The sequence below is a fragment of the Staurois parvus genome, unplaced genomic scaffold (genome assembly GCF_062004578.1).
Source record: "Staurois parvus isolate SC_StPar_1 unplaced genomic scaffold, SC_StPar_1.0 ptg000586l, whole genome shotgun sequence".
In the NCBI taxonomy this organism is placed as follows: Eukaryota; Metazoa; Chordata; class Amphibia; order Anura; family Ranidae; genus Staurois; species Staurois parvus.
In genome coordinates this window covers 4,704,140-4,715,715 of record NW_028318382.1, presented here as the reverse complement: position 1 = coordinate 4,715,715, position 11,576 = coordinate 4,704,140, and the positions used below count along the sequence as shown (strand labels likewise).

At 38.3% G+C, this 11,576-nt stretch overlaps 1 protein-coding gene across 1 annotated transcript; it reads left to right on the top strand.

The window, feature by feature from the left end:
* The first annotated feature begins 1,775 nt into the window (after window positions 1–1,775).
* On the top strand, window positions 1,776–11,278 carry NKX2-6 (NK2 homeobox 6). Its single transcript, XM_089692485.1, has 2 exons — window positions 1,776–2,057; window positions 8,293–11,278. The coding sequence occupies exons 1-2, from the start codon at window positions 1,865–1,867 to the stop codon at window positions 8,844–8,846; spliced, it is 747 nt and encodes a 248-aa protein (XP_089548611.1). The 5' UTR covers window positions 1,776–1,864; the 3' UTR covers window positions 8,847–11,278.
* The last annotated feature ends 298 nt before the right edge of the window (window positions 11,279–11,576 follow it).

Sequence of the window (11,576 nt, the reverse complement as noted above, 5' to 3'; positions counted from 1 at the left end):
TTTTTTCTGCACTGAACTGCACTGGAACACAGCAAACTGTATCAAAAATGCACTGGAATGCACCAAAAAATACACCAGAAGACACATGTCCCTATTTAAGATGAAGAAAAAAAAAGAGGGGAAAAATGCACCGGGATGCATCAAAAACGCATATGTAGACATTTATCCGGAATGCATCCAGACTGCATTTTTATGGTGTCAACCAGCCCTAAAAGGGTATTAAACTCTGAAAAAAATGTTAAAGATGGGCCCTCTGCAGGTTTATGGCATAATGTGCTGTAGTATTCACCGTATACTAACATATTACGACAGACTTCCCTGTCACATGAAGCCCTCCAGCGCTTCGCTGTCACTGGTCCTGCTGGTCCCAGGTGCTTCTGACGGACGACAGACTTCACACTTTGCTGTCAAATGAAGCCCTCCAGCGCTGCGCTGTCACTGGTCCTGCTGGTCCCAGGTGCTTCTGACGGACGACAGACTTCACACTTTGCTGTCAAATGAAGCCCTCCAGCGCTGCGCTGTCACTGGTCCTGCTGGTCCCAGGTGCTTCCGTCTTCTCCTGAACTTCCTCTTGGGTTCTTTTGGCCACTTGAATGGCAGAGTTGCGATGATGTCACTCTCCCGCATGCCCACAGGAGTCATATCACCACAGCACAGAGCAGGTGCTGTAAATATGATGTGAGCTGCGCATGCACTGCTCAGATTACATTACTGCTGACAGGCAAAGGGGGGGGGGGAATTTATGAGACTAAAAGGATCTCTTCTGTTCTAAAAACCTTTCTGTCAATTTTTTATTTTTACATATTTGATTATAATACCGCTTTAACACTAAAATTTCTGAATTAACCCTTTGCATACTGATTTACCCCCTTAAGTATTTCTAGCAAATCTCTGTACAAGAACAGGCATTCTGGGTTTAAATATATTGCAATACATGTTCAAGCTGACCAACTGCATCAAAATAAATCCTCTCTGTCCAGTCCCTATTGTAGTCAGCAAAATGCCAGATATTTTCTTACTTATATCATACTTTACTGGACATATAGTACCACTATGGGGAAGATAGGATGACAACAGACCACAGATAACACATGTATTGCAATATATGTGAACCAAAAATCCCTGTTTTAATTCATATGTTTGCTAGAAAGGTTGTATAGCAGTGTGCAGAGTGTCCATTCACAATTTTCAGTCCTAATCTATCTAAAATTTAAAAAAAATTGCTGTATATTGCCATTTAAATATTTATTTCATTTTGCATAATATGGTGGCAATCTATTACATATACATGAAATACGCTTTTGCTGCAATGAACCGTATTTGCTATAACTTGCTCCTCTCCATAGCATTCAGATCCAGCAGGAATGGATTGTGAATACTTGTCAATTGTCTGTTGTGATTTCCCTTTCCTGTTTTCTTTTCCTGGCTGTATCTCTGCTGTAAATCTGGCTAATGTACAGGTCTGAACCTCTCCCAGTCTACTATGTCTGCCTGCATGGCTGGCCTGCTGGGGGGGAGCTCATTTTACAGCATGTAGCACAGAAGACACTGGACACCTCCAGTAAGGTAGGAGCTACACAGGCCTTTATGTGGACACAGGGACTGCAGAGAGATCTCTAGGAGAAATGCATTGGGAAGGGGAGGGGGTCTGAAGAGGAGAACATTAACCAATGGGATTAGAGATGCTTTGAAAAGTCTCTGCTAAAGGTTCTTTGTGCAGAACTCAGAGGAAACACCTAGACAGGGCCACAGCCTCCCAGGTGTACAGGGGAAGCTCATAGCACCCCCACCCATCCACCCCCCATGGTCTCATCTGCTGAACCAGCAATACACTGGGGACTCAGAGAGCCCTGAGCCCCTTAGAATGCTCCCCAGTCCTGCTACTTCCACCCCTTTCTCAGTGAAGGACATCCTGAAGCTGGAGAAGCAGCATCCTGCAGGCCAGGTGGAGGCAACACCCTGCACAGAGGGACAGGACAAAGGAAGGGACACTGAGGATCTGGGGCTCCCCTGCCAGTCCCCAATGGGAGAGGAAGACGAAGAAACTCAGGAACAAAGTGAGTGCAGGGACTGGAAATGAACCTATATTACATACTGGGTAATCAATTCATTGTAGAGACCATTCCTAACTACCGGCTGCCACTAATTACACAAGGAGAAAGGTGAACTCATTAATATAGCCTGTAATAAAGGATTGGGCGGCATGTGTTACCCCATGACTTAAAAGGCAGAGCTGGAACCTATGGTGCTTCCCAGACTGGGAAACTAGGGACAGGGACTATTTCAGGAATAGTAATAGGAGTTCTACATTTATTAGTTTGTAGTAGTCAAAGAGTAAAATTGATTTATTTAATTCACAATCATCCCATTTGTTACTGGAGATATTATGTAATCCTGCCTACATTACTGCAATCAAATGTCAGTGCCTACACATAAGAAGCAATTATGTGAAACAATTGCAACTTTGGGGATGATTGTATTATTGGAGTTAAAATATAAATTTATATATACAGGAAATATACATTTTTAGAGTGTAAATGTACATTTAAATATACATTTGGAGTTTAAATATTAGTTTATAGATAAATATCAATTATTTTAGTTTATATATAAATAAATTTGGTTTAAATATAAATATTTATATATAATAAATTATTACTATATGTGTATATATATATATATATATATATATATACGTATGTATGTAAATATATATATATATATATATATATATATATACACACACACACAATTGCTATTGTTGTTTTTATATATATATATATATATATATATATATATATATATATATATATATATATATATGTGTGTGTGTGTGTGTGTGTGTGTGTGTGTGTGTGTTTGTGAAATACAATACTGGAGTTTAAATATCAATGTATATTATTAGAGTTTAAATATTAATTTAAATATAAAGTATTAAAGTTCAAATATAAATCATTGGCGTTTAAATATAAAAGTCAAATGTAGAGTTTTGTTACAACCCATTAGAGGCAAGAATCCGTTCTACAAGCACGACATTTAGCAAATTGTAGCAAGTTTTATATAATCCTGATCTCTGTACAGACATATACACAGGACATAGGTCGGGGCTTATAAAAAGTAGAATCGATACAAAATATTAAATATTTGCTAAAAGCCAAATCACAACACAGTTATTAAACCATAGATCTGCAATACTACTCACCCAAACACTTCTTTTGCCGAGGGTTCCCAATGATTTCAATGTATAAACTTTATCATAATATGCATTTTTTTTAAATTTAATTTCTGTTTCATTTAATTTTTGGTAAATTTTTGTTTAATTTCAGCCTATAAATAAATACACTGGTAGCATTCCAGGTGCTCACATATAAACGGATGAACACAAGGTTACGATATATATTATCCAATTTGTAATGCAGGGTCTTAATATAATAATCATTCAAAAGCAATGCAAGGTATAAAGGTGTAAAATATAATTGGTTTTATAACACTAGGCGAGGTATAACATTTTTTTAAATTGCATCTGGATATTTGTGTCTCTTCTGTCTGCATTGTTAATGTACATAAACGACAATTAGCAATTTTAATTGTATAGCACCTTAGTACTCTGCAGATCGTACGAGTACAAGGTATTCTCATCATGCCACAGCGTATCTATACAATCGACGTTTGATTAAATTCTAAACGCGAAAACGCTGTAACATCCATTTATTGAATAATTTGCATTAGCAGCAATTCACCATGAATTAATATTTATTGAATTATTCACACAATTTCAAAAGTGCACCACAAGCATTAATTTGAACTAACGAGATATTGTTAAGAGTATGGACATTTGCTTAGAGTTTTAACATGTTATTTATTGCTACTATACCACTATTTATAAGAATGTGTAGAATATGAGTTTTATAAGTATTTAGCCGAACATACAGAGGGGTCGATCATCCTCAATTCAATGTCCAATCAGGTTAAGAGGGGAAAAAAATAATAGAGATCCCCCCAAACCTGATTGTAAATTGTAGGTGAACACAAGAGATGGTTAAAAGTGTCGTCTCTATAACTCACCCCCAATGCAAAATAATAAAAGGCATCTATATGTTTATATATATATATATATATATATAATATATATATATATATAATAATATGTGTCTGTGTTTTTGGCAGAGTTATGAAGATTCATTAGAATAACTGGATTATATAAAGCATATTTGCTCCCTAAAGTACCAATTACAATCTTATCAACTCTCAAGATATTTGGGAAGCTTCCAAGATAAATAACACTTCCACTAAACCAAATATTCCTGGAGTGTGCTTATATCAAGGGAATCCATCAGGAAGACTGCGAATTAGTGATAGTTAAAATTAGCTATTAGTTATAATTGAAATCATGTGTACCAGTATAATTATTATAATAATTTTGATTATTGTCATTCGAATAATAATAGTTATTATTATTATTTGTATAATTATTATCAATAACACATCTGTTAATAGTTTATGAAAAATGTATATATATATAAATATATATATATATGGATCTATATTTATATCTTATAGAAAGAAAATTTTATATATATATATATATATATATATACATCAGAAAGACTGCAAATGAGTTAGTTCTAATTTAAATCATGTATACTTGTATAATTGTTTATTATTTACACATCTGTTAATAGTTCCTGAAAGACAGCATCTCTTATATATACAAAGAAAAAAATTATAATTATAAATATATATAAAAACAAATGAGTACGAGAGCTTCAAGTAGCAAAAAGCTACAACTGTAGCTTGATGAAGAGCAGTATGCTTGCAACTGCGCAGTCACGCTAATTTTTGCATGAAGCTACACTTAAAGAAAGAATTTTTGCAACTTGGAGATCTCATTTGTTTTGGGATGTCATATATATATACGGAATTACAGAAACCCAATGTTAACGAGATCCCCAACAGATAAGATTTGCAACACAAAAGTAGTTACCCGTTCCAATGTTTGATATATATATGTACGTATATAAATATATATATCCATATGTATATATATGTACACACACAAATATATATATATATATATGTGTGTGTGTGTATATATATATATATATATATATATATATATATATATATGTATGTACATCCTGGGGATTCCTGCTGATTTCAGTACATTAGTGGTTTGTGAAGCAGAGAAGATCAGCAGAGAACATGTTCTCTGCTGATCTTCTCTGCACACAAGAGAATCTGCAGTCAACAGACACAGAAACGGCCAGTTTATGAAGGAGCGATGTCAGCCCATCACTGAGGATTTGTGTGAAAATTCTCACTCCCAGATTCTTCAGCCCAGAGATGGAGAATCGGGGAGAGAAGGGAGAATTGCTGGAGTTCTGAGGAGAAAGTTTTTGGTCTGTATTTTTCTTCCTTCAGAGCCTCCAAGACAGTGGGAAAGCCCGCCTGCCTTTTACAACACCCCCCAAACCCTGGAGCAATCTATAAATATATATGTATATATGTGTTTGTGTGTGTGTGTATATATATATATATGTATATATATATAAAATATATATAGATAGATAGATAGATAGATAGATAGATAGATAGATAGATATCTGTGTGTGTGTGTGTATTATTTGTGTGTATGTATATCTATATATATCTATATATATATAGATATATCTATATACAGTCATGGCCGAAATTGTTGGCACCCTTGATATTTTTCCTGAAAATCAAGTATTTCACACAAAAAAGGTATTGCATTAACACATGTTTTGCTATACACATGTTTATTCCCTTTGTATGTATTGGAACAAATATAAAACAGAGGCAGAAAAGCAAATATGACATAATGTCACACAAAACCCCAAAAATGGGCTGGACAAAAGTATTGGCACCCTTAACTTAATATTTGGTTGCACACCCTTTGGAAAACATAACTGAAATCAGTCGCTTCCTATAACCATCAATAAGCTTCTGACACCTCTCACCCGGAATTTTGGACCACTCTTCCTTTGCAAACAGCTCCAGGTCTCTCTTATTGGAAGGACACCTTTTCCCAACAGCAATTTTAAGATCTCTCCACAGGTGTTCAATGGGATTTAGATCTGGGCTCATTGCTGGCCACTTCAGAACTCTCCAGCGCTTCTTTGCCATCCATTTCTGAGTGCTTTTTGACGTATGTTTGGGGTCATTGTCCTGCTGGAAGACCCAGGATCTTGGACGCAAACCCAGCTTTCTGACACTGGGCCCTACAGTGCGACCCAAAATCCTTTGGTAATCCTCAGATTTCATGATGCCTTGCACACAGTCAAGGCACCCAGTGCCAGAGGCAGCAAAACAACCCCAAAACATCATTGAACCTCCACCATATTTTACCGTAGGTACTGTGTTTTGTTCTTTGTAGGCCTCATTCCGTTTTCGGTAAACAGTAGAATGATGTGCTTTACCGAAAAGCTCTATCTTGGTCTCATCTGTCCACAAGACGTTTTCCCAGAAGGCTTTTGGCTTACTCAAGTACATTTTGGCAAACTGTAGTCTTGCTTTTTTATGTCTCTGTGTCAGCAGTGGGGTCCTCCTGGGTCTCCTGCCATAGCGTTTCATTTCATTTAAATGTCGACGGATAGTTCGCGCTGACACTGATGCTCCCTGAGCCTGCAGGACAGCTTGAATGTCTTTGGAACATGTTTGGGGCTGCTTATCCACCATCCGGACTATTCTGCGTTGCAATCTTTCATCAATTTTCCTCATCCGTCCACGACCAGGGAGATTAGCTACAGTGCCATGGGTTGCAAACTTCTTGATAATGTTGCGCACTGTGGACAAAGGCAAATCTAGTTCTCTGGAGATGGACTTGTAACCTTGAGATTGTTGATATTTTGCCACAATTTTGGTTCTCAGGTCCTCAGACAGTTCTCGTCTCCTCTTTCTGTTGTCCATGCTTAGTGTGGCACAGACAGACACACAATGCAAAGGTTAAGTGAACGTCTCTCCTTTTTATCTGCTTTCAGGTGTGATTTCTATATTGCCCACACCTGTTACTTGCCCCAGGTGAGTTTACAGGAGCATCACATGCTTGTAACATTCTTATTTATCCGCAGTTGTGAAAGGGTGCCAATACTTTTGTCCAGCCCATTTTTGGAGGTTTGTGTGACATTATGTCGAATTTGCTTTCTTTCCTCCCTTTTTTTGTTTTGTCCCAATACACACAAAGGGAATAAACATGTGTATAGCAAAACATGTGTTAATGCAATACGTTTCGTGAGAAATACATGATTTCCTGGAGAAATATCAAGGGTGCCAACAATTTCGGCCATGACTGTATATATATGTGTGTTATTTGTATATATATATATATATATATATATATATATACACACACATCATTTTTTTTATTATTGTGTATGTGTGTACTGAGGAGAGCCTCCACCTCAGCAGAGGTAATTTACTACTTCTTAATAAACTGACAGCTGTGTGTTTTACTGATCTGTTGTTACTGTAATCTCGCTAGATCTCTCAAGATTACAGCAACAACAGCCATTTTCCAGAGTTCAAAGTGTTTGTAGAGGGCTTCTTTCCTCATCAGGAGAAGCGATCTACACTGCTTCATAAACAGGCACTCGGAGGATGCCAGAAAACATAGCAGCGGTCATTTAAAGTACCATTGCTTGATAAATGTACACCTTAGCCTCCATGCACATTGGCTTCAAAATCGCTGCTTCTACAGGAGGTTTGGGTTCTGCCGGTAGAAGCAGCTCAGTGTTATCCTATATGTCCATGCATAATGTTCTAAGGGCTATTTTAGGCTCAACATTTAGAGGCGGAAAAAACCCTTCTGGTTTGTGTTTTTGATTGGAGCTTTCTGGCAGAAAAAATGCTAAACTCTCCTAAACTTGCCTAAATGGTGCACAGAAATGCGCTATCTCACCGCCTTTTTCTGCCAAGGGAACTGGTATTTTTTTTAAGCCCAGTGTGCATGGAGCCTAATACTAAACTGCAAAGTCAGCCAGCTTGCCAGACAGACTAATCACATGACACTCTCAGACATGACCAATTACTACTCCTCCCGTTGTCACCGTTTCCAATGAAAATATCAAAGTGCGGACACTTTTTGAAGACCCCTCGTCTTTTGAAAATAAATATATGAATATATGGAATTCTCAGTGTAGTGTTTGGAATGAAACTATTAGTAAACCAATCTTTTATAAGTGTGCCTTCATAAATATCATAGCTCTTCTCCTACATGTATCATTACTATTGTTATTATTGTTGATATTATTATTCATTTTATGGCAGTTGCAGGCGGCGAAGTGTCCAACAGGCGGGGGGAGCCCCCAGATCGCCCCCAGCAGAGACAGAGGAGGAAGCCCCGGGTCCTCTTCTCCCAGGTCCAGGTGTACGAGTTGGAGAGGAGGTTTAAGCAGCAGAAGTACCTATCTGCCCCGGAGAGGGAACAGCTGGCATCAGTCCTCAAGCTCACCTCCACCCAGGTGAAGATCTGGTTCCAGAACAGAAGATACAAGTGCAAGCGGCAGAAACAGGACCGGTCTCTGGAGCTGGCAGGACACCCTCCTCCTCCCCGCAGGGTGGCAGTGCCAGTTTTGGTCAGGGATGGGAAGCCCTGCCTGGCTGGGAATCAGACTTTCCATACAACTTACGGTGCCAATGCCAGCTCATACCCTTATCCGGTGTGTTTTGGTGGATATAGCAGCAATCCATATTACTCAGGAGCTCCTATGGTGCCAGCTGGGGGCACACCACCTGTACAGCTGGTCAGTATGAACATTGCAGCTGTCCCTGGCAGTGCCCAGCAGGGGCATTTACAGCCTTCTATGCCAGGAATCAGAGCCTGGTGATTAAGGTCTGGGCACCACCTACCCGAAGTCTGAATAAACCACAATGGAACCCAACACTGGCTTTTCTGAGCAGCAGGATGGATTCTCATTATCTGGATGGAACTTATAAAGACCTCAGGGCTGAATTATGAATAAAATAGCCAAGATAAATCTGGCTCTTATCAGCCAAGGTGATCATTGACGTTCTAAGGTGCAATGCTCCATCTTTGCTCAATTTTCTACACTCCAGATTTTGTATACCAGTTTATGAGCTTAAAGTGGACCCTTACTCATGAGTATGACTTCCTCTCTTCTGACTCCTCCAGCCTCCATTTTAAATAATTGAGGACAATATGTAAACAATGAATATATATTTTATGCTTTTAACTTTCTTCATCCTTGCCTAAGCAAGGATGACGTAGGCAACATGATCTCACACATGCACAGACATGCCTGGCAGACACTTGCACCATGTTTGCGTATACGTAAGGTGTCAGGACAAGACATAGTGACAAAGAAGAACATTGGGCTGGAAGAAGGACATCACTGGATTCCTAGGACTAGTAAATATGTATTTTTTTTTATTTCAATACAGGAACATTTACCAGGAACCAAAAAAATAGCTAGGTAGGTTTCATGTTTCTCAAAATAACCATTGCAAATAGGGCACCACATTATTTGTGTCTGACAGTCATTTGAAGCCATTTGTAGTAACTGGCCAGTCAAAATTTGACAACCTCATCATGGTCAAATATTCTCCCATTAAAGCATATGTAAACCCAACATTTGATATTCCTGATATGTGCCTGCTGTACTATGTACTTGTATGGAAAAGTATATTGTTTTCTGCATTGATTCCTTTGTGTGAAATCCCTGGTGTTCCTCTGCTTTCCTATTAAAAACTGACCACACTAGGTATGGGATCACATCGTGGTCAGTTTTCTGGCTGTGCTGGAACTCAGGTGTCCTTTTATGAAACAGAGATCAGCTGTGATCCTAAGGATTGTTGCTGATCTCAGATCATTAGTGGTTTAGGAAACAGAGATGATCAGTGGAGAACATGTTCTCCGCTGATCATCTCAGCACACAGACTGCCAGTGTATGAAGGAGCGATGTCAGCCCTTCACTGGCGATCTGTGTTCTGCCTCCAGATTCTCCAGTGCAGAGGTGGAGAATCGGGGGAACCGCAAACGATTTGTAAACAGTGTATGACTGATCTGTTACTGTAACCTCGCAAGATTACTGTAACAGCAGCCGTTTTCCAGCCCTAAAAGCGTTTGTAGATCATTTCGCTCCTCATTCGGAGAAGCAATCTACACCGCTTCATAAAAAGGCATTCAGAGGAGAACTTTCTCCTCTGAGAATGCTGGAGAACTGAGCAGTGGTAATTTACCGCTGCATGATAAAAGAACACCTCAATCTGCTCTTGATGATCAGACTTGCTGACACCCCCCCCACACACACACACACACACTCTGCACCGCCATTCATTGGGAAGGCCAGTGTCCTGCTGTTTCTGCTCCCTGATCTACTTATGCAGTTGAGAACAGAGGAAATGTGATCACTTATAAAAAAGGGACAGAAAATATTTATCATTTTTTAATATCTATACGCAAATGTTTGCCATTCATTTCTATTTTTAAATGAAATGGTTGTTTTACAAGATGAGGGTTTACATATACTTTACATCTGCATTCCTTCTGTAGAAAAAATAAGCTCATAAACTCAGTAAATTGCAGTAGAATATTGCAATACCCAATAATAGAAGACACATTTGTGGTAGGGGTTAATAAAATAAATTATTCTGGACAAATATATATGAAATGATTTGTAAATACGATTTAGTAAATATTGGATTTACAAAGTTTGCCTTATTATGTATTGTACTGAAAATCAAGAAAGCAGCCTGTAAATAGTTTTACTCCAGATTTGCACCCTTTCAGGGAGGGTTACATGAGAGGGCTCAGATCCAGAGAAGAAAATTGCTGGAATACCTGAGCTATTAGTTGATTTTCTATATATCAATGGACTTCTATGGAACCTCATTAGTCTACAAATTGTTTTCACTGCCATTTAGGGGCTTCAGTGTATAGAGAGCAATTATAATATACCAAGTGCGGTATACCATACTAACCAACAGTTCAGAAATTACCTCTTTTTACGATCTATGAGATCTGATTGGTTGTCATTGCATTTTTACATTACACTTTGTATTGCTTTCTTGAAGTCTGTTTTTGGACGGCTTCTCACTTTTGTATTTCAAAGTACTTGTCTTTTAAATGAGGTTTTCATGCATTTACCAGGCAGATTGGGTAACTCCTGTAGTAAAGTGCATGCATTGTGTGCTTTTATGTAATTTATGCAATTCCAAGATCTCTATGGAAGATAAGTTGTTGTCAAAATAGGTCAAAATTGCTACCTGCAGAACCATTAAACCACACAAAGTGAAAACGCAGAGATGTCAATGGAATATATGTCTATAAGGGCACAGATCTTATCCTTCATTGCGTCTGCACTTACATGTGTATTTAGCTGTAATGAGTTGAAAAATGTAACTTAATTTTTTAATAAACATCATACAGTCCCTCCAACAGGCACTATCAAAGGCTTGATGGTTCAAATACAATCATTTCTGTATGGGTCAGATGCAAGGCCTGGCTTTTATGATAGGAGCCTGTAGACACACAATATTTTTAATAACCAAAGGAACACCATCTGCCAGGATCAGCACTTGTGTACTGAACATAACCA

Bases quoted from the DNA above. Each gene is read 5' to 3' on its own strand.
- NKX2-6 (XM_089692485.1), top strand. From the start codon at position 1,865: ATGCTCCCCAGTCCTGCTACTTCCACCCCTTTCTCAGTGAAGGACATC. The intron at 2,058-8,292 runs GTGAGTGCAGGG...TGGCAGTTGCAG, and splicing joins CGAAGAAACTCAGGAACAAA to GCGGCGAAGTGTCCAACAGG.